The following is a 23,890-nucleotide window of genomic DNA, read 5'->3' on the forward strand; positions in this document are numbered from 1 at the left end:
AGTACAGTGGTATCTCTGTTCTAGAACGTCTCGAACCTGAACGCTAAGAACCCGAAAGTAAATGCTTCCGTTTTCGAACGCACCTCGCTACTGTCTCATTGAGGCAAGACCTATTGGGAAGAGTTACTGGGATTACTAAACCTGCACTGTTTAGTTTTTTGAATAAAACGTTAACGTCACTGACGCCATATTTTTATTGTTGACCTACGCTTGACTCTAGCTCCTGACACAGGGTCTGAACTATGTCAGGCGGCAAAGACAGACCAGGAATGAGGCCTTGGGGTCGTAAGGTATCCAGCGTGTGGTAGCTATGAAAAAAGGTTAATTCCATGCCAGGGATCATTAGGAAAGGAACTGAAAATAAAATTGAAGATACCAATAGAAATTTATGGTGCGATCACATTTGGAACACTGTATACAGTTCTCATTGCCTCACTTCAAAAAGTACTGTACTTTTCCGTCTCGAAGACACCCTTTGTATAAGACTACCCCTATTTTGGGGGACTCAGATTTAAGAAAATGGGGAGAGATGCCACAGAGTTGTCGAGCTTTTGCACGTGTCACAAAATCCACATTCCGTCTGTCCCATCACTGTCAGAAGCTGCAAATTGCCCACCCAACTGCTGGAGCATCAGCCAATCAACACTACCCATTGACAAAGCAACCAATAACACGCAATATAGCTTCTGACAGCTGCAGCAGCAACCAATCAAACGTCCACCCTATGGACCACCCATCATAGCTGTCAACTTTTCCCTTTTCTTGCGAGGAATCCTATTCAGAATAAGGGAATTTCCCTTTAAAAAAGGGAAACGTTGACAGCTATGCCACCCATGTATAAGACGACCCCTACTTTTGAGCATGATTTTAAAAGGGAAAAAAACAGTCTTATACATGGGAAAGTATGGTATATTTAGAGTTTGGACTCTGCCGTGGGAATAGACCTCATTCCTTGAATGCCAGGCCATGACTGAGAGCAGAGCTATGCCAAAGCTCAAATTCTCTTGTGTGAGTTCAAACAGGGACAAGTGCTTGGAGCAGGAATAGCCAGCAGTGAGGGAAGGCACTGTAGACTCAGCCTCCCAGCACCAGCGTCACTGCCATGTACCAGGATGGTTAGTAGGGTGGGACATGGTGGTGGGAAGATTGTGACAGCTTGGGCACACCAGCTTGGCTCTTCCACTTCACTCAAACTGCCCTGCTCTCAGCACTGCCATTCACCACCCCATCACTTTCCTCATAAATAGCAGGGGTGCTGCTGCTGGGACACCAGGCTTGCAGAACTACCTCTCACCACCAACCGTGCATGTCTTGCAGCAATGCTGCTCTTTGTGTAAGAAGCCTTTCTCTGGATTGTGACTCAGACATTTGATGGGATAATGTACATTAGGTCTGAGCACTGGGCCCAGCCAAAGCCGAAACCAAATAAGGGAGACCTGGACTTTGGCAGAGTCAAGCAGAAACAGCTCTGGGTTGGGCTGTCTGGAGCAATCCGGCACACTCAGGGAGCAGGGAATTGGGGAGGAAGGGAAGGAAAGCAGCCTCAGTGTGTTTCCCATGAAAGCATTTGGATACTTTTTATTTCCAATCAAAGGATTAAAATATGTTTGGACAAACTTGCTTTTGTCATTATTTTCTTCCAGCAAATCTTCAAAGTCATCCCACTTGGCATTGGTGTTGAATCTGAAATTGTTTTTAGTTATGTAATGGGTTTTTTAAAGAGATTTTTATATGTGGAATTATTTAGCGGTTTGTACATATGAAATGGGTATATGAATGCTTTTATTGTATTGTAAAATAGCACTGAGATCCCTTATAGAAAGCAAATCACAGTAGTAGTAGCATTGTATGTAAGTTCCCAATATATTTTTTTCTTGTTCAACTATTTACACAATATGCATTTTTCCAAAAGTCTCCTCAGAGCTGCTAAAACGTCTCGGTTCCTCAGGCTGTATATGAATGGGTTCAGCATGGCTGGGACAATGGTAATGAACACGGAGTTGATCATAGCCTTTTCTGCTGAATAGGAAGATACGGGTGTCATGTATGTTAAAATGGCCGAACCATAGAAGACCCCCACCACACACAAGTGGGACAAGCAAGTCCCCAGGGCCTTGTGGCTACTTCCGGAGGAGCGGGACCTCACAACCTGAAGGAGGATGGCTGTGTAGGAAGCCAGGATGATTGAGATGGGGATGAGGAATACTAGGAATGTTCCGAGGTATATTGATTTTTCAAATGCAGAATTGTCGGAGCAAGAAAGCTTTAAAAGCGCTGTATAATCACAACCGATGTGTCTAATCACGTTGGACTTGCAGTAGGGAAGAGGCAGCACGTAGAGGGAACAGTTCAGGGCCTGCACAGAAGACCAGAACCAGGAAGCGACTGACATGATGTTGCAGATTTTGCTCCTCATGAGGACCGGATATTGGAGCGGCCTGCAGATAGCCACGTACCTGTCATAGGACATGGTTGCCAGGATGAGGCACTCTGCTCCTCCCATGACCAGCGTGACAAAAATCTGGACGGCACATCCGTAGAGTGAAATGGTGTAGCTGTGGGTTGCGAAATCCACGGTCATTTTGGGAACGATGGAGAGAACCTGGCAGAGGTCCATGAAGGCCAGTTGGCTGAGGAAAAAGTACATTGGGGTCCGAAGGCCAGAGCTCATTTTAATTAAGAACAAGAGGAGGCTGTTTCCAAGGAGAGCGATAAGCGACATGAAGAGGATGACACCAAGGAAAAGGGTGGGTGACTTTTGATGCTGAAGTCCAACAAGAACAAACTCTGTCCACGATGTTTTATTCTCATCCCCCATTCCATCTTCATTTGTCTGGATTTCAGCTGAGTAAGATAGAAGAAGAGAATATGTGGGGAATGGAAGTCACGCTTCCCTGTGAAAAAACATAGGTAAAGCACCCTTAATATTACAACTGTGGAGTGGAAACATTTAAAAATAAAACATGCCATCTTCAGTTGCAAGTGGTTTTTGAGGGTAAAATCCTGTTGGAGAAATGGAGGAAACCTGGAAAGAGAGGAAATAGATCCAGCCCAGACTACCCCTTTCAAAGAGTTTTCCACCATAATGTTACATGCTAATTTTTTTATTTTATTAGTTATCAGTTTTTGTTTCGATAATTTTTTGCTGTTAAAAATTTATAACACAAATAGAACAATGGAACAGTACAGTATGAACAAACCACACAGAACATCTTGATGAGGAAAGAGATAAATAAATAGAAGAAAAAAGGGTGCAAAACACATCGTTCTCAAATCTCCACAAGCCCCCCAAAAATGAATATTAAAAGTCAAAGGGGGAGGGGAATAGTTTATCTGTTTTATCTTACCATATTGTGACCTCCCACAATGGCTTAGCCAACATAAAAACATGTCATATTAACAATAATTAAAAGGGAGAGAGTGAGGAAGTCCAGTATTGTGGCACAGCAGTGAGTACTGGGTAGTCTCAGCAGCTTTGTAACCACCCAGAAGTAGCCATTTGGTTTTGTGATGGGCTTCTTGTGGAGCTCTTCACAGCACTTATTAGCAGCTGGGAGCTGGAGAAAATTGGTCATTTGGGTTTTGATGGTCTGACCTATTCACCATTCCCAAAATACAGCCATTGTCCGTGGTGGCTCATGGATCAGGAGGAATGATGACCAAGAACAGATCCTGCCATTTTTTTTAATTTGACAGATTTCTTTAGCCTGATAGCTGTCTCTTCCCAATCATTTGTGCACTGCAACTTTCCCCTTCCCCTTAGCTCTTCCTAAAAGTAGGTTGCTCGTCTTCACTTGACAACATGGCCAGAGGGGAGACACAGGAAAGAAGTGAGTAAGAGAACGGCTCCCTGGGTGTCTTTGTGTCTCAAAGGTAACTCCCCAGCTAACTAACGCTTTCGGTGAGCAATTTACAATGGTGCCAAAGTTTGAAATGGCCAATTTGCATAGATGCCCATGGCGTGAGTTGCCAGATTGATCTATGTTGTTGTTGTTGTTTAGTCGTGTCCGACTCCTCGTGACCCCCTGGACCAGAGCACGCCAGGCACTCCTGTCTTCCACTGCCTCCCGCAGTTTGGTCAGACTCATGCTGGTATCTTCGCGAACACTATCCAACCATCTCATCCTCTGTCTTCCCATTCTCCTTGTCTTTCCCAACATCAGGGTCTTTTCCAAGGAGTCTTCTCTTCTCATGAGGTGGCCAAAGTATTGGAGCCTCAGCTTCAGGATCTGTCCTTCCAGTGAGCACTCAGGGCTGATTTCCTTCAGAATGGATAGGTTTGATCTTCTTGCAGTCCATGGGACTCTCAAGAGTCTCCTCCAGCACCATAATTCAAAAGCATCAATTTTTCTGCGATTAGCCTTTTGATGGTCCAGCTCTCATGGAAATCTTCTGGAAGATGGAGGGTTACCAAACGGCAACCAACAAAAGACTACTTGCTACCTCTCAGCATTGCCTAATGTCCAGGGTTGTTGTGAACAAGACATGGGATTGAGTGGACGTTTGTATTATCATTTGCCACTTTTACACCGGACACTAAAGCGGGTATCAGTGGTGCTATTTTTCTAGAAAAAGGGGTGCTGGAACTCACAACGAACACCTCCCTTGTTTTCTTATAAATGACAATGGCACCCACCTTATTGGTGCTGGAACTGATTTCCGGTGAGTTCCGGCTGAAAAGAAAAAAGCCCTGGGTACCACCCATAGTGCCCTGAGTTCTTTGGAGAAATGGTAAACTTTTTTTTTTTTAAGTAACATTCACATTACTTCAAAGGCTCTGATAAGCACACAGAGGGAACTATATATTCTGCCCAAAGTCAGTGTAGAATATGCCATAGAATTCTGTGTTCGTGTAGATTTCTGTTCTCTGTTGATACACATTTCTGTTTCTGGGATCTTTTTCTCACTTTGAATTTTGTGTTTTGTAAACATAGGGATGCAACCATATAACTGATACTGAAGCAAGAAAGATCCTTCACCTCTAACAACAACCCAAACAGATTTGCTCTTCTCGGCACCAGAATTAGGTTCACAATTTCAGGTGTGCTGGTTACACACACACACACACACACACACACACACACACACACACTTGTGTCTCCCCCCTTTGGATTGTGTTTGCCTGTCCCACATTCACTTGCAAAGAATTTTGTGTATGGAAATTGATGTTATCATCGTCAGATATGCCAACCACAGAAAGTTGTGTTGAAAATGCAACCTATATAAATATTAAACATCACATACCTGTGTCTAACGCTTGTCTTTCTGCCAGTAAGTAGAAAACCGATGTGATTTTTTAGAAGCTGTTGGCCTTTAGATGTTCTGCTGTGAACTTTCAGTGCTCCAGCCATTGATTTAATTAAATCTTGCTCATGTCCTCCACCCTAAACTATTCACCATAATTCAGTTTAAAAGTGTTACAGCCTTTTTCTTGTTGCAAGCAAAAAATGATTTACAGGACATTCTTTAGAACAGAGTTGTTACTCTGAGAGAATGGCATCTTTTCTTCTTCTTTTCTTCTTACATTTTGAAAACCATAAATATTTTTATAACTCCAAAAGAAAAAGAGAGAGAAAATCACAATCAATATTTAATTTTCTTGATTGCTTTTCACATCTTAAAATATTCAGAATCACAAACCCTAAATTGCTTGATTTGAGGTCAGCTAGGAAAACAATCCAGACCTTGTGAACTATAAATAATGCTCTTTCTTGTAAAATAACATTTTAAAATCTACGTCTCCTGCTTTATCTCTGCAAAATCTTTACTTAGTCCCACAGGGTCTAGCAGTAAGAGAAAAATGTGCCTTTTTTGGATCTATATTATAACCAGCATTTTCACAATCAGTATTTAAAAGCTCCAAGGAGAAACGATCACACTGCTGAATATTTGGGAATTTTGGCTCCCCAACTTATTAAGTAATACTTTCAGAAGTGGAAGCTACAAGTCAGACTTCAAACAGTACATTGCCCGCCCCACTAGATAATGAGAATCTAAAGATAGCAACATATGCTACTTCTGCAGACGTGGGTTCCTCCAAGCCAATGTCCACGAAATAACATGAATGAGGGAGCAGAAGATTCTGGGGAGAAGTACAGGCCTCCATTCAGTTCTCATTCTCCCTGTTCTTTGATGAGGTTGGCGTTCTTCTGCTTGATTCCCTTTATACCTTAGGTCTCTGTAACTGTCCCTTTCTAGGTCTCCTCCTACCTGTCCAAATATCTGTCAAACTTTCCATGGGGGAGCAAGAGCAGTCTGAAGGAGTGGCTGACTCTCTCACCTGTAGCCAACATTCCAACCCAGAAGCTCTCTGGACTAGAAGGAATTTCTCAAGAGGGTGGAGAAAATGCTCCTCTGTGGATATTTGAATGTAGCTGGGAGTTTGCCTTTCCATCATAATTTACTTTATGGGAACTGATGAGAGCCAGGGTGGTGTAGTGGTTAACAGCGGTGGACATGTAATCTGGTGAACCGGGTTCGCTTCCCTGCTCCTCCACATGCAACTGCTGGGTGACCTTGGGCTAGTCATGGGTAAAGGTACCCCTGCCATAGCTGTCAAGTATCCCTTATTTGAAGGGACAGTCCCTTATTCTAGCACCATGTCCCGCTGCTGTCCCTTATTGATGGATGTCCCTTAAATGTCCCTTAAATGATGTCCCTTAAATTTCCAAGGAAGCAGCTCCTATCCCTCCCTCCCTGCCGGCCAGGGAGGAGGGAGGCTCCAACTGTGTTGCTTGGCTGTGTTGCTCACCCAGTAAGAAGTCTAAGAATGACTGGGCGGTGGAGCTTGCATGCCTTGTGTGTGGCTAGTTAATGCAAGCTGAGGGGGGTTTTGAATTCTGGACGCCATTTTGTTGCATGTGCTGCTGCAAACCTTGCAGTGCAAAGCCAGGCCGGGGAGCCATCTTAAGTAGAGGCTGCATAGGCCTTGTGGTGCATGTGATTCAGATTCTGTTCAGTTGAACCTCTAGTTACAAAGTTGGTTGGACAGTGTTCTCGAAGCTACCAGCATGAGTTTGACCAGACTGCAGGAGGACAGGAAGACTGGAGTGCCTGGAACAGGTGAGGCTGCAGGTCCCTTATTTTGGCTGATGGTCCCTTATTTTCAAGGCTGCTGGTCCCTTATTTTCAAATCTGTAAGTTGACAGCTATGACCCCTGCCCGTACGGGCCAGTCGTGTCCGACTCTAGGGTTGTGCACTCATCTCACTTAAGAGGCCGGGAGCCAGCGCTGTCCGCAGACACTTCCGGGTCACGTGGCCAGCGTGACGAAGCTGCTCTGGCGAGCCAGCGCAGCACACGGAAACACCGTTTACCTTCCCGCTATAAAGCAGTACCTATTTATCTACTTGCACTTAGGGGTGCTTTCGAACTGCTAGGTGGGCAGGAGCTGGGACCGAAGGGCGGGAGCTCACCCCACCACGGGGATTCGAACTGCCGACCATACGATCGGCAAGTTCTAGGCACTGAGGTTTTACCCACAGCGCCACCCGCGTCCCTGGGCTAGTCATACTTCTCTGTATATTACATATATCACATTTGTATATTACAACCCATTCAAAACGTTTTATTTGCAGCTATATAGCTGAGTCCACACAAAGTGATGGGAAGACTTTATGACTAGTGCTGCACCAAAACTTTATCCCATTTCCCCGTCTCTGAGTAGTAGCCAGCAATTAATGAGGAAAGAAATTGTATTTGAAAATCATCAAAGGAATGAGAACATTTTGCGTCAATATTCAGCAAGCTATTAGTATTAATCTTACAAACTAGGAGGTCGCAAATAAAAAGTCAGGATGCTTTAAAGACAACGACCATTTATTGTTGTTTAAGGGAATAATCCACTATCTCTAGCTGCATGCATCTAAAATGCTCTGTGATTGCCTTCACATCACATACACACAGAGAGTGATTGAGGACTGTTGGAGAAGATACCGTATTTTTTGCTCTATAAGACTCACTTTTTCCCTCCTAAAAAGTAAGGGGAAATGTGTGTGCGTCTTATGGAGCGAATGCAGGCTGCGCAGCTATCCCAGAAGCCAGAACAGCAAGAGGGATTGCTGCTTTCACTGCACAGTGATCCCTCTTGCTGTTCTGGCTTCTGAGATTCAGAATTTTTTTTTTCTTGCTTTCCTCCTCCAAAAACTAGGTGCGTCTTGTGGTCGGGTGCGTCTTACAGAGCGAAAAATACAGGTAAGTGAATATCAGAACTATGTGGGTGGAACCAACTGAGTGAATTTCCTGCGTACTATGAATGCAGTCAGCTCCACTCAAAAGGCCAAGGTCACCATGCCAAAGGCACACATCCCAGTAGGGGACCCAGTGATCAAAGAAGAACCTGGCCCATCTAGTCCAACATCCTATTCTCACAGTGGCTGACAATGCCAGAAACCCCAGACCCTCCAGGTCTCACTATTTTCCAGGGACAGTCCCGAATTTACAGAAGCCATCCCTGTTTCTGATTTGATCCCTGGAATGTCCTGCTTTTCCCTCCCAATTGCTGATGCTCGGGGTCACTGAGCGTCACATTGCAAGTCAAAATATTCAGGCAGGCCTAAAATATATCAGACAGTAGGCTGCAATCCTAAGCCTTCTTACCTGGGAGAAATACCTCAACTGAATTCAATAGGACTTAACTTCTCTGAGTTACATAGTTAGAATCGCACTGTAAGGGAATAACACTGTAAGGGTTAACTTTAACTGTAAATTTTATTCAGCTTTCAGCCTTAGGGATTACTGAAGTTGGAAAAGTTCACACCTTAGGGATTAAAGTCAGAACAAACTCATCAGCTGATGCAATTTGTAAGGACTTCACTGGCTTGAGTCCAGGGCTATATTATTTCACTTATGCCTAACGCTTGCTAATAGGAAGAAAAATGTCCTGGATATTATTTTCCCATTTCTGGCTTGGATACTAGATAATTAAGACTTTTGCTGAGTTTTAGTGGGTGATACCAATGCCTTGGGTAAGGAAGTGATGAGAAAACTGGAGATTGTACCACAGATCTCAAAAGCTCTAGCATTTGGTGGCATGGAGGCATTGAAATTGAAATGACAAGCATTTAGGCATATTAATGTGACATGCCCTAGTGACACATTAACCCACATGTGTATAAATCTGGATTAACAAGTAAAGGTAGAAGGTAAGGTAAAGGACCACTGGATGGTTAAGTCCAGGCAAAGGTGACTATGAGGTGCAGTGCTCATCTCTCTTTCAGGCCAAGGCAGCTGGCGTTTGTCCACAGACAGCTTTCCAGGTCATTTGGCCAGCATGACTGCTTCTGGCAGAACGGAACACCGTGACAGAAACCAGAGTGCATGGAAATGCTGTTTACCTTCCCATCACAGTGGTACCTAATCATCTACTCACACTGGTGTGCTTTCAAACTGCTAGGTTGGCAGAAGCTGGGACAGAGCAATGGGAGCTCGCCCTGTCATGGGGCTTCGAACCCTCAACCTTCCGATCAGCAAGCCCAAGAGGCTTAGTGGTTTACACCACAGCACCACCCACACCCCAAGTAGGCATGTTATTTCAAGATTATGTGCCCCGAGTCATGCTATGACATGGGGTTGTTGCATTGTTCCTTAATTCCTAGGGGGAATTAGCACATGATTGCTGAGTCCCTGTTTGGACAAAGTAGAAATCTGTTTAGTGTTACAAAATGCCAAAACAGCTATGCAGAGGATAAAATCTGCCAAAATGGTTACAGAAGATAAAATGGTGAGCTGGAGCTCAGTGCAACTGGAACTTTGCACATGCCCCAGATCTCTGTGTGTGCTTTGGTTTTACTCTGAGCAAGAAGCAGGATGTGCATCGCAGATAGTCAGAGAACGCTATAGATTTAAAAAGAGTTCTGTTAGACTTGTGTTTCTGAAGGACTGGCTGCTGTAGAAAGGGACTTTACCTGCAGTGAAATAGCTGTATTGATCCCTAGAACTGCTGCATCATTCTAATACAAGTCAACACCCTTAATCAACCTAAATTAGACCCTGTGAGTTACCTTACTGCTTCAGCCCTTCTCTTTCTATGTTTCCATCTTCCAGATTTTGCTGTCTTTCTGCCCACATGCATTCATTTTGTTTGTTTCGTTTATTTATTGCATTTATACCCCAACTTTTATCCAGGGAGTTCAAGATAGTGGACATGATTCTCTCCCTCCACCAATTTTATCCTCACAGCAACACTATGAAGTAAGTTAAGCTGAGAGACAGTGGCTGACCATAGATCACCCAGTGAGCTTCATGGCTGAGTGGGGATTCCAACCCTCAAAGTCCAACACACTAACCATGACACCACACTGGCCCCCCATGGCCAAGTGGCAGGGATGATGGAAGCTGCAGTCTAGTCTGACAAGATCTGAAGGTCCACCTTTGTCTAAGAGATAACAAGGTAAAGAAGATTTGCCTTGGAAACTGAGTGATTCCTATAATTTTGTAAGCAAATGTACCATATCAGTATGGACATGTATTCTTGATTGTTCTTCCCCACCCACTGTTGCAAAGGCATTTGACATGGTGTCGTGGTTCTACCTTAAAACCTTGAATATTTATTTCAAAAACTGAACGAGTGTGAAATTTTGTTGCCTCTCTAGGCGCCGTTAATACGCTGCGCATTTCACAAAGAGCTTCCGCAGAGCTGCTAAGACATCCCTGTTGCGCAAGCTGTAAATAAAAGGGTTGAGCATTGGGGGGACGACAGTAATGCAGACTGAGTAGATCATGGCCCTTTGCGCTGAGTAAGAGTTCATAGGGGCGGTGTAGGTCAGCATAGATGCCCCAATGAATATGCCCACGACACAGAAGTGGGACAGGCAAGTCCCTAAAGCCTTGTGCCTTCCCTCAGTCGAGCGCATCCTCAAGACTTGCACCAGAATGGCGACGTAAGAGGAAACAATGACTAAGATGGGGAAGAGGATTACGACCACATTGTCAAGGTATACCACGATCTCAAAGGCAGAGGTGTCAGCGCAGGACAGCTTCAGCAAAGCCGGGAACTCACACACAAAATGGTCGATCACGTTCGAGCCACAGTACGGCAGAGAGTGGACGTAAATCGCAATGACCATGATGGTCAGCATTGCTGTAGACCAGATCCCAACAGTCATGATGAAGCAGATGGTTCTCCGCATAAGGATTGGGTACTGCAAGGGCCTGCAGATGGCCACGTACCTGTCGTAAGACATGACGGCCAGGACCAGGCTCTCTGAGCTCCCCATGGTCAGAGTGAGGAAGATCTGGGCCACACAACCGCCGAGCGAAATAGTGCTCCTCTGCGTTAAAAAGTTCACAGACATTTTTGGGACCACAATGAGGATCTGGCCCATATCCATGCAGGACAGTTGACTAAGGAAAAAGTACATTGGAGTATGAAGCGAGGAGTCCATTTGGATTAGGAGGAGCAGGAGACAGTTTCCCAGCAGAGCAACGAAAGCCATAAACAGAACGATGCTAAAAAATAAGGTGGGGGCCTTTAGATGCAGAAGCCCCACAAGATGAAACTCTGTCCAGGATGTTGCATTTTCATGACCCATTGCCTCTTCCTTGGGGTGGAGCTGAGGACAAAAGGATAAGATTTAAGGAGATGGAACTCACAGAATGCCAGGTTTTTTTGCTTTTTGCTTTTTTTTGGCTGTGTATTAATGATGATTTGGGGGCTCGTGATGGGGAAGTTAGACATTATCTCACTTTCAATACTCTTTGTTGGTGCAAAAGGTTTTGGGTGGCCATACTACATCCTTTGCAATTGGTGCACGTCCAATAACTTCCTGCTGAAATTTTGCCTACCACAAAGGTTTGCTTTTGGGGGGGGGGGGTATTGTTCCACTTTTATTGCTCAGTGGTGCAAGGGTGCTCCTCCAGGCAGCAATAATAAGAATAAGAATAAGAATAAGAATAAGAATAAGAATAAGAATAAGAATAAGAATAAGAATAAGAATAATTTATTTATACTCTGCCCATCTGGCTGGGTTTTCCCAGCCACTCTGGGCGGACTCCAACAAAGGTCATTCAAACCTTCCCTTAACAGGGCTACCTTCAGATGTCTTCTAAATGTCAGATAGTTGTTTATTTCCTTGACATCTGACGGGAGCGCGTTCCACAGGGCGGGCGCCGCTACCAAGAAGGCCCTCTGCCTGGTTCCCTGTAACCTCGCTTCTCACAGTGAGGGAACCTCCAGAAGGCCCTTGGCGCTGGACCTCAGTGTCCGGCTTCAACGATGGGGGTGGAGACGCTCCATCAGACGCAATATTGCAATAGCATTGGGGGAGCATGACAGAACAATGAACCCACCAGAGCAAATGCACAATGAGCACATCAATGGCATATTGTGGAATGCACCCACAAAGCAAAGCAAAGCAAAGCAAAGCAAAGCAAAGCAAAGCAAAGCAAAGCAAAGCAAAGCAAAGCAAAGCAAAGCAAAGCAAAGCAAAGCATCAGAATTCTGGAGGGGCCCAGGTTAAATGTTTTTTATGTGGACATTTCAAACAACAACAACATTTTAAAAGGCACAAGGTCTTCCTCTGACCCCCCCCAAAAAACTCCCCCACCAATGTCAGACACAACCATGCTAACACAGCCTTGTAGCACTTGTAACTTAAAGATACAGTGGTACCTCGGGTTACATACGCTTCAGGTTACATATGCTTCAGGTCACAGACTCCACTAGCCCAGAAATATTACCTCGGGTTAAGAACTTTGCTTCAGGATGAGAACAGAAATCGTGCAGTGGCGGCGCAGCGGCAGCAGCAGCAGCAGCAGCAGGAGGCCCCATTAGCTAAAGCGGTGCTTCAGGTTAAGAACAGTTTCAGGTTTAGAACAGACCTCCAGAACAAATTAAGTTCTTAACCCAAGGTGCTACTGTATTTGGATATCAATGGAACGGTGCTGATGGTAGTTTCCAGCAAGTTCATAGATCTCCATTTAGAAATTTCCTAAGTGTGCTGGGCCAGGGCTGCAGCTCAGTGGTGGAGCATCTCCGGGGTCAATCCCAGGCATCTTCCAGTAGGGCTGGGAGAGACTGCCCTGTCTGAAGCCCTGCTGTCAGTTTTGGGAATTCCATTCCACCCTTTGATGCAGATATGTGGATTGTTACATTTCACATGTCTGTTTACATTCCAGCACAGATTGCTGGCGTGAGCAGAACTTCTGCTCTGTATTGCTTTTGTTTTCTCTCTCTGAGAAGAACGGCAGGGAGAGAAGCCATGTTTTATTTGTCCTGATTTATGTAGAATAAATGCGTAGTTTAGTATCGTATCCATGCCTCAAGCCTGATCTGTTGTGCTGTTTACCCTGCTGAGTAGTGTGTGCTTAAGCCTGCATGGCAGCTTGAGTCACAGACGCACGTCGGAGGAGCAGAGATTGATGGATCTCTGCAGCGGCAAGGCTGAGAGGGGAGACGCTCCAGCTGGGGCCAAGCCAGCTGGCTTTTCATCCCCCGATTCCAACAGTCAGCCAATGTGGACAATGGTGAGCTTAATGGACCAATAGTCTGACTGGGTATAAAGTAGCTTCCTATCTTCTAAGATGAGGGATGCAGGTGGTGCTGTGGGTTAAACCACAGAGCCTAGGACTTGCCGATCAGAAGGTCGGCGGTTTGAATCCCTGTGATGGGGTGAGCTCCTGTTGCTCGGTCCCTGCTCCTGCCAACCCAGCAGTTCGAAAGCACGTCAAAGTGCAAGTAGATAAATAGGTACTGCTCCGGCCGTGCGCTGCTCTGGTTCGCTAGAAGTGGCTTAGTCATGCTGGCCACATGACCCAGCTGTATGCCAGCACCCTCAGCCAATAAAGTGAGATGAGCGCTGTAACCCCAGAGTCGGTCACGACTGGACCTAATGGTCAGGGGTCCCTTTACCTTTATCTTCTAAGATATATACAGAATTTCCACAGTGGTGATGGTATAGCGCTTTTTAGAAAGTGCAAATGTATGAAGAAGAAGAAGAAGAAGAAGAAGAAGAAGAAGAAGAAGAAGAAGAAGAAGAAGAAGAAGAAGAGAGGAGGAGGAGGAGTTTGGATTTGATATTCCGCCTTTCACTCCCCTTCAGGAGTCTCAAAGCGGCTAACATTCTCCCTTCCCTTCCTCCCCTACAACAAACACTCTGTGAGGTGAGTGGGGCTGAGAGACTTCAGAGAAGTGTGACTGGCCCAAGGTCACCCAGCAGCTGCATGTGGAGGAGCGGAGACGCGAACACGGTTCACCAGATTACGAGACTACCGCTCTTAACCACTACACCACACTGGTGTGAAACTAGTCTCCCAATATTACCGATGAAGTGTTACAACCCACAGTCCACAGCCCTTGCTTTGTATGCATGACCTTCCCATCCTCATTCAATCCAATGGAGGAGGGTTTCAACGAGAGTTTTAAAAATACTTTTTATATTTATTATGCATTTTCACAAAGCCAGGGTATTTAACGGCCACCGAGATGCTGATATTAGCAACATTATTGCTGAGTTTTTCATATCAAACTGCTGAGAAAGACACAGGAGCAGGCACGTCTGCTTTTTCCCTGGTCAAATGGCAACCTTAGTGTCAATGGAATGAATGGGAAGGAGAGATGACCATGCCTGTGAAGGATTTCTAGATCTGGGCTAAGAAGCTTCTTGTCATTTCGGGAGAGAAATCATAACGGGTGCTATCAAGCCATTGGGTATTTTTATCATAGAATCATAGAAGGACCCACAAGGGCAATCTAGTCCATACCCTCCAACATTTCTCCAGTGAAAATAGGGACGTCCCATTCCATGCAGTGGTACCTCGGGTTAAGAACTTAATTTGTTCTGGAGGTCCGTTCTTAACCTGAAACTGTTCTTAACCTGAGGTACCACTTTAGCTAATGGGGCCTCCCGCTGCTGCCATGCCACCGGAGCACGATTTCTGTTCTCATCCTGAAGCAAAGTTCTTAACCCGAGGTACTATTTCTGGGATGGGACGCAGGTGGCGCTGTGGGTTAAAGCCTCAGCGCCTAGGACTTGCCGATCGAAAGGTCGGCGGTTCGAATCCCTGCGGCGGGGTGCGCTCCCGCTGCTCGGTCCCAGCGCCTGCCAACCTAGCAGTTCGAAAGCACCTCCAGGTGCAAGTAGATAAATAGGGACCGCTTACCAGCGGGAAGGTAAACGCCGTTTCCGTGTGCGGCTCTGGCTCGCCAGAGCAGCGATGTCACGCTGGCCACGTGACCCGGAAGTGTCTCCGGACAGCGCTGGCCCCTGGCCTCTTGAGTGAGATGGGCGCACAACCCCAGAGTCTGGCAAGACTGGCCCGTACGGGCAGGGGTACCTTTACCTTTACCTTTACCTTACTATTTCTGGGTTAGCAGAGTCTGTAACCTGAAGCGTCTGTAACCTGAAGCGTCTGTAACCTGAAGCGTCTGTAACCCGAGGTACCACTGTAACGATAATTTTTCTATTTATACTCCATACATCTTACTGGGTTGCCCAGCCACTCTGGGCAGCTTCCAAGATGTAAAAAATCAGAATAAACATAAAAAACCTTCCCTATACAGGATTGCCTAAAGACAGCTCGGAGGTCAGATAAATCCATGGCCTCCAGCATTTCTGCAATGAAAATAGTGACATCCTAAGGAAAAGTGGGAGGGATGCGGGTGGCTCTGTGGGTTAAACCACAGAGCCTAGGACTTGCCGATCAGAAGTTCGGTGGTTTGAATCCCCACGATGAGGTGAGCTTCCGTTGCTCGGTCCCTGCTCCTGCCAACCTAGCAGTTCGAAAGCACATCAAAATGCAAGTAGATAAATAGGCACCACTCCGGCAGGAAGGTAAACAGTGTTTCCGTGCGCTGCTCTGGTTCACCAGAAGCGGCTTAGTCATGCTGGCCACATGACCCGGAAGCTGTACGCTGGCTCCCTCGGCCAATAAAGCGAGATGAGCGCCGCAACCCTAGAGTCGGCCAGGACTGGACCTAATGGTCAGGGGTCCTAATGGTCAGGGGTCCCTTTACCTTTACCTAAGGAAAAGTGGGACAGTCTAGGATCAAATCAGAAACTAGGATGGCTTCTGCAGGAATCTTTTGCCCAATGTGGGCAATTCTGGGATTTAAATTCTCATGCTCTACTGCCTGAGCTATCACACAAACCACATGTTCCATTAATTTCTCTAGAAGAGCTAGCCACTTGCTTAAAGCTGCGTGCTCACCATACATTTAAAGCAGATGAATTCCTCCACCGATTCCTGGAAACTGTACTTTGTTAAGGGTGGGAAAGAGCTGTAACTCTGTGAGGAGTAAAGGGGGTTGGACTAGATGACCATTGGGTCCCTTCCATCTCTGAAGACAGCTATGATTTGTCCCCATAACTTTCTCCTTTCCAGGCAAAACAGCCCCAAGGCTTTCAACCATTCATCATAGGACTTGGTTGGTTCAGATCCACCCTTCACAACAGCAATAACAAAAAAAAGCACATACCTTCATGTGTACCTATATTAGCAGAAAGAGAACCGTTTAGATCCTTGAAGAGCTAGATTTCCAGTATTCAAACACAATTAGCTCCTTAAAGGACACAGCTTAGATGGATTACTATGGACCAAGCAGATCCAGGCTTCTATAGAGACCCTGCATAAAGCATCAGAGAGCTAACCTGTGGACAGGCGCTCTCTCCTCGTAATGTACCTTCTGCCTGTTTCATCACACCAACCTATTGAACGAAAGGTAGGAAGGTTTCTGCCAGAGATCTGACATCAGCGACTCTGGGGGGCTGAAAGGTCTTAGACACAATTCCATCTAAATACTGCACGAAACAGAGCTGAGTTCCCTTGCCGATGACATGAGTCCTTGGGGTAGAAACTGGTGCTTATTACTTATAGTTTCTAGTTCTATTGTGACCAGGGTGAAATCCCTTGAGACTGGCGTTTGCATCACTAAAGCCACGCAAGGTTTACAATGTAGGTTCCAGTAGGACATTGTGGTTGATTGCTGGCTTTCGGGAATTTGATCCCCAGTCTTCAATTAATGAGGTGTTGACCGTAGTGGCAAGCATCTCGAAAGGATTTAGCACTTTAAGGCACCTTGCCATAGCATAGCACATGGGTGTTCATTGAGATGCTTCTGCATTCACCTGTTAAGAAATATGAAGGGACTTCTCTAAGTGACATGGAATCTGTCCATTTGCTAAATCAGTCTGGGATTCCCTTAATTTTCAGTATTCCCAACGCCATTTTTCTTTCTTTCGGGTCTCTTCACACGATATTCTAGAGTAGGACTGTACTGAATTGACAAGGGCCGTTTCTCAACTATTCCACCAAACTCAAACTGTGAGAGCCAGTGTGGTGTAGTGGTTAAGAGTGATGGACTCGTAATCTGGTAAACCGGGTTCACTTCCCTGCTCCTCCACATGCAGCTGCTGTGGGCTAGTCACACTTCTTTGAAGTCTCTCAGCCTCACTCACCTCACAGTGTTTGTTGTGGGGGAGGAAGGGAAAGGAGATTATTAGCCTCTTTGAGACTCCTTAGGGTCTCACTGAGTGTTTGTTGAGGGGGAGGAAGGGAAAGGAGATTATTAGCCTCTTTGAGACTCCTTAGGGTAGTGATAAAGTGGGATATCAAATCCAAACTCTTCTTCTTCCTCTTCTTCAAAATCCAACTGTGGAGGCAGCATATAGCCAGCATGGCTGGCAACCATCAAAAACTTCCTCCATGAATTGGTTCAACACTTGTCTAAAGCCATCCACGGTGGTGATCATCACTGTTGGAGCAAGTTCCACAGTTTAGCTACGCACTGGGTGAAGACGTACTTTCTTAATCCGCCCTGATTCTTCCAACATTTGGCTTCATTGGAAGCCCAAAAGTTCTGAGCATCCAGAACGAGGAATATTTTTTCTCTCTATCCATCTACCCACCATTGATTTATATAAAGGTGATTTTATTAAGGTTTCTCAGCTCTGTATCAAAGATCAACATTTTCACTTTGCAATGTTATTATAATTTATTTCTCCTCTGTAAAGCTCAACCAAGAATTTAACTCCCAATTAAAGGAAACTTATTTGCTATGGGCCTAAAGAACGAACCTTCAACACTAGATTTTCTGTGCGCTGATAGGAAGGGGAATTGCGCCCAACATGGCCGTTGTTACAGAGGGAACTAAAGTTAAAAGCTTAAATGTGAGACCATTTCTGCTACATACAAATCAGGCTTAGATTTGTTCTCTGAACAAAGCAATACTGGCACACTGCGATGCAAGCAGAAGTCATTCGGCACATGCGAGGAGTTGAATACCGCCCTCTGAAATAAACATTGGTTTCTGAAATAAATGTTCATTTCTGAAATGAATGGTTGATTTCAGTGAGCCTACTCTGTGTATGACTAAGTGTGGAACCAACCTTTGAGTGGTTATACATAACCTAAGAGACATGGCGCAATGTACACATAAGCAAACCCAAAGTTTCTCCTAGTTAATTGAAGGAGACCTCTGCAGGTGATCAGAATGTAGTTGGGAGTGTGACAGACAGGCCTTGGGGCTGCCTCTTGGTGACCCAGCAACCAATGAAAGCTGGCAAGACAATCAACCAGTCAGGAGAGAAAGACTAGAATTTAAGTTACATGCTGACAGCATAACAATCATATAAGGATGATACAGGCGCACAAGGTTTCACTTTGTGAGTAAGGTTAGCTAAATGCTTGAAGGCGCTGAGTGGGTGTTTCTGGCTAGAGCTCTGATAGCTATTCTAGGTGGGGAAAGCCTACATAAGACTTGGTTTGTAAGAGAGTGCTCTTCAAAAGTTTATCTGTAAAGAGTTTTGTTTTGAACTAAACTTTGTGCCTTACCTGTGAAACCATCAAGCATTAAACCATGGGTAGGCATGGGTAAGACACATTCTACTCATGTAAAGAAGAAGAAGAGTTTGGATTTGATATCCCGCTTTATCACTACCCGAAGGAGTTTCAAAGCGGCTAACCTTCTCCTTTCCCTTCCTCCCCCACAACAAACACTCTGTGAGGTGAGTGAGGCTGAGAGACTTCAGAGAAGTGAGACTGGCCCAAGGTCACCCAGCAGCTGCATGTGGAGGAGCGGAGATGCAAACCCGGTTCACCAGATTACGAGACTACCGCTCTTAACCACTAAACCACACACACTGATTCCCGGACAGTCTGCAGGCTGGACTGAGAAGGCGATTGGGCCACATCCAGCCCCCGCACTTTAGGTTGCCTACCCCTAGTTTAAACAATCGTTAACCTTTCTGCCTCTGCTTATCTCACACAGAGAAGCTTCCAGTAGCTTCCAGAACCCTCTTGAATGAATTAGAATAGGAAAGCTATCTACACATTAGATCAATCCTTTCTGCACTAAGAAATGCAAACTGACATGATGATGGTACAAAACACTGAAACTATTTTGTCCTGGAATGGTGTCTGATATGCCTTGGGTCTCAGGTACTTGAGCCTAGCTGCCCCATAGAAGAGTCCCACCACCACCAAGTGGGAGAGGCAATGCCCAGTACTTTCTGACTCTTTCCTAAGCAGCGGGCACCAAGACTTGCAGAGAGGTCTCCAACCAAACCGCCGCTATCAGAGCAAGGCAGATATTCCTCCTAGTAAGGACCGGATGTTGCAAAAGCTTGCATATGGCCCCATACCTGCCATAGGACATTGCTGCAAGGATGAGGCATTCTGCCGTACCTGTCATCAGAGTGAAAAATATCTGAGCTGAACATCTAGCCAGAAAAATGACATTCATCTTGCTTACAAAATCCACAACCATTTTAGGGCCAGTGGCAAGTGTTTGACAGATGTCCATGAAGGCCAACGGGCTAAGGAAAAAATACATTGGGGGGTGAAGAGCAGAATCCGCCTGGATCAGATAGAGAAAGACGCTGTTTTCAGAGAGGACCGTGATGAACATAAAGACCAGCAGAGCAAAGAAGAGAGTGGGCAACCAAGTTTGGCTTTAAAAAACTCTCAAGAGTAAATTCAGTCCATAATGTTGCATTGTACTTTCCATTCCTTTTACTGCTGCCTCACAAGAGTGCAATTATAGGCCACATTCAGGTTTCATAGAAGCCAGGTCTGGGGCTGAAAGTATAGCCTATATCCAGACCAACACGGTAAATGTAATAAACCAGGGTTGCTATATTTCAGAAGGTGAAAATCCGGACACTGAAGTTGTTGTCTTTTGGCCAAAGTTGCTGAGGTTTTCTTAGCTTTGTCCAAATTGATTGAGCATTTTTGCAATATATATATATATATATATATATATATATATATATATATATATGCTTTCGTATATATATGAATGACATTTTTGAGCTATTTTTTTAAGGATATTCGCCAAAATCTTCCAGCATGTAATGTCAATGGTGGTGGGTTCAAAGCAAACCAGATCCACAGTCTAAGTACAATGGAAGCATTTAACTGGAGCTGAATCAAAACTAGTACTATTATTTGTTTCTTGTAGGGTTGCCATATGTTCAGATTTTTCCGGACGTTTCAGTGATTTCCGGCTCTGTATTCTGGCTATATCACCACCATTGACATTACCGTTGTAAAAAAAATAATTTATTTGAATTTAGATGAAAAAAGATAATTTAGATAAACAAACTTCCATGTTCAAACTGTCTTTCTGCTTTTGAACAAGTTTTAATTTGCTAAGTGCTACTCAGTCTCTCATTAAAACTTCTTTAATTACATTACTCAGGGCGAAAATAGTCTTAGTCTTCAACAAGACCCATTGGTACATGTTAATTGGGTTCATTAAAGAGCTGTTGTTTTAACAAACTAAAACTGTTTTGTAAAAAATAACCTCAAGGGGAAAGGTTTCAGTTGCTTCTGGGAGGTAGTTAGTTGTTGCAAAGAAGCACTTCTTTGCAACAACTAACTACCTCTGAGATATATGGAACTCTTCAAAAGTTTCTATTTGAAATAGACCGTGATGGATTCTCAAGAGATTTAAATTTATTTGTTTTGATTAGATTCTGTATTGATTTTTTCCCCACAGGAAAATTATCCCAGATCATAAGATGTATCATTCAGACACTAAATCAGGTGCACATTCCTATTTGTCCCAGTGAGTGCCCTTTAACATATACATGAATATCTCCACTTATCAGTTTCTAATTACTGATCAAACAGGAATCTTCTAATAGCCAGCTTCTCTGCCTCTCTCTTTGGGTTCACATGGCTAATCTCTGCATGTGCACAGCTAAATGGCAGAACCTACAAAGGCTGCTTGACTTGAAACCCATAACTTGGAAATGGACTAAATTACTTATCCGCTATTGGCTATAATATGCCATTTATTGGAAAGTTCATGTCTCATCTGGATGCTCCATCTGCTACAAACTGTTAGTTACTGATGACAACAGGATTAGGTCACTTCTATTCCAACTGTTATGAATAGTAGAGGCGACTTGTTTCCGTGAGAGAGGATTTTCATAAAAATAGACATTGATGAAGACCTTGCTCTGTCTCATTACTACGTGCATTCATCTCTCTTAGATGGACTTGATGTTCAAATGACTACAAAAGGAGACGGAAGCAGGAAAGGTGAACTAAAGGAGAGGGGGCAGAGCCAGCCCACCCATGTGGCGCACTTCGGGTGGCAGAATCCTGTGGGGTGGTGACCCTGTGGGTGCCCTCCCCACCCTGTTGTCACCACTGGAGAAGGGGAAAGAAGAAGAAGCTTCCAGCGAGATCTCATGGAGCTCTCATGAAATTGTTGCTGGGAAGCCACTTCACCTAAGGGAAGGAGAAGCAGGAATAAAACTATAGGATACCTGAAAAATTGTCTAACCCCTTATACACCCAATTGATCATGGTACTCAAGAGGTCAAGGCCTCTTGAAGGTGCCACCTGATCAGGAGTTCCATTCTGTACAATATAAGAATTGAGGCTTTAGTGTTGTGGCACCTGCCCGCTGGGATTCCCCCTCCCCCAGTAAATATTAGGCAGGCACCATCTCTGTTGTCTTTTTGGCGCCTACTGAATACCGTCCTCTTTCTTTTTTTTTATAATATTTTTTATTAGTTTTATGAAATACAGAAAAAAGAATAAAGAGCATATTATAAAAGTAGAGAAAGAAAGTTACAAATTTTCTTGTTCTTTTTTCCAAATCTACTGGACTTCCCCGCGTCCTCCCAACCCTGCATTCTCTGTGATACATTACATCAGCAATTTGTTAACTTGTTTCAATACTTGTTGTATCTTTCATTTTATCATGTTGCCCAATTTCAAATATATTATAACCCAAATCATGTACGTTTTCATTTTAACACAATAAAGTTGTTTCATTATTCTATCTCTAACTTCTTGTACCTTAATTTCCATTTCTTTAGTTTAACATTACTGAAGCTAGAATTTCCTAAAAGGTGCGTTTTTTAACATTCATACAACTTATAATGTTTTTCCAAATAGTCTTTAAATTTTTTCCAGTCCTCCTCAATTGTTTCTTCTCCCAAGTCTCGGATTCTGCCAGTCATTTCGGCCAATTCCATGTAGTCCATCAACTGTGTTTGCCATTCCTCCAGTGTGGGTAAATCTTGTGACTTCCAATATTTTGCAATCAAAATCCTTGCTGCTGTGGTGGCGTACATAAAAAAAGTTCTATCCTTCTTAAACACCCTCTGGTCCACCATGCCCAAGAGGAAGGCCTCTGGTTTCTTAGGTAAGGTAAATCTAAGTACCTTTTTTAGTTCATTATGAATCATTTCCCAAAAGGCCTTCACCCTCGGGCAGGTCCACCAGAGGTGAAAGAATGTCCCTTCCGCCTCCTTACATTTCCAACATTTATTATCAGACAGGTGATATATCTTAGCAAGCTTGACTGGGGTCATGTACCACCGGTATATCATTTTCATAATGTTTTCCTTCAAGGCACTACATGCCGTGAATTTCATTCCGGTGTTCCATAACCTTTCCCAGTCTTCAAACACAATGTTATGCCCCAAGTCCTGCGCCCACTTTATCATTGCGGATTTGACTGTCTCATCCTGAGTATTCCATTTAAGCAGCAGGTTATACATTCTCGAAAGTAGTTTACTTCTTGGTTCTAACAATTCTGTCTCTAGTTTCGATTTTTCCACCTGGAATCCAACCTACTTATCTACTTTAAAGACCTCTTGAATTTGTGCATAATGCAACCAATCTCGCACCTTGTTTTTTAGTTTTTCCAAGCTCTGCAACCTCCAATTGTCTCCAATCTTTTCAATAATTTCCCCATATTTAGGCCAATTGGCTTCCATATTAGGTCTCTTACGTGCCTTGGCCTCCACCGGTGAGAGCCACCTCGGAGTCTTACTCTCCAATAAGTCTTTATATTTTGTCCAGACCATTAAAATTGCTCTCCTGACAATGTGGTTTTTAAACAGTTTGTGCACTTTAACCTTGTCATACCACAAATATGCATGCCACCCAAAAGCATTGTCGAACCCTTCCAGATCTAGGACATCAGTGTTTTCCAGTAAGATCCAATCTTTCAACCAGCAGAAGGCTGCGGATTCATAATATAACCTCAAGTCTGGCAGGGCAAATCCCCCTCTTTCTTTCGCATCAGTTAATATCTTAAACTTTATTCGGGGCTTTTTGCCCTGCCAAACAAACTTAGAGATATCCTTCTGCCACCTTCCAAAACATTCCACCTTGTCCACGATCTGTAGGGTCTGAAACACAAATAACATTTTTGGCAATACGTTCATCTTTATAACTGCTATTCGGCCCAACAAGGAAAGTTTCAATCTTGACCACGTTTCCAAATCTCTTTTGATTTCTGACCAACATTTCTCGTAGTTGTCTTTAAACAGATTCAAATTTTTGGAGGTCAGATACACCCCTAGGTATTTTACTTTTTTAACCACATTTAATTCTGTTTCTTTCACGAACTCATCTGTTTCTGTAGTTGTCAAATTTTTTGCTAGAACCTTAGTTTTTTGCTTGTTCAACTTAAATCCCGCCACCCG

General features: G+C 44.3%; 3 protein-coding genes across 3 annotated transcripts in view; 1 reads left to right on the forward strand and 2 right to left on the reverse strand.

Annotated features, from left to right (window-relative positions):
* The window catches only part of LOC310835720 (olfactory receptor 2V1-like), a gene marked incomplete at its 3' end in the record, with an annotated part of 99,394 nt that overhangs the window by 62,614 nt on the left and 12,890 nt on the right, over positions 1–23,890 (forward strand). The window lies entirely within an intron of this gene.
* LOC310839490 (olfactory receptor 2AK2-like) lies at positions 1,883–2,818 on the reverse strand (the record flags this gene model as incomplete). The annotated part of the gene is made up of 1 exon (XM_083728130.1): positions 1,883–2,818. The coding sequence occupies one exon, from the start codon at positions 2,816–2,818 to the stop codon at positions 1,883–1,885; it is 936 nt and encodes a 311-aa protein (XP_083584256.1).
* On the reverse strand, positions 10,598–11,530 carry LOC310839491 (olfactory receptor 2Z1-like; the record flags this gene model as incomplete). The annotated part of the gene is made up of 1 exon (XM_083728131.1): positions 10,598–11,530. The coding sequence occupies one exon, from the start codon at positions 11,528–11,530 to the stop codon at positions 10,598–10,600; it is 933 nt and encodes a 310-aa protein (XP_083584257.1).

This window comes from Podarcis gaigeae (assembly GCF_964106915.1).
Source record: "Podarcis gaigeae genome assembly, chromosome: 2".
Classification (NCBI taxonomy): Eukaryota; Metazoa; Chordata; class Lepidosauria; order Squamata; family Lacertidae; genus Podarcis; species Podarcis gaigeae.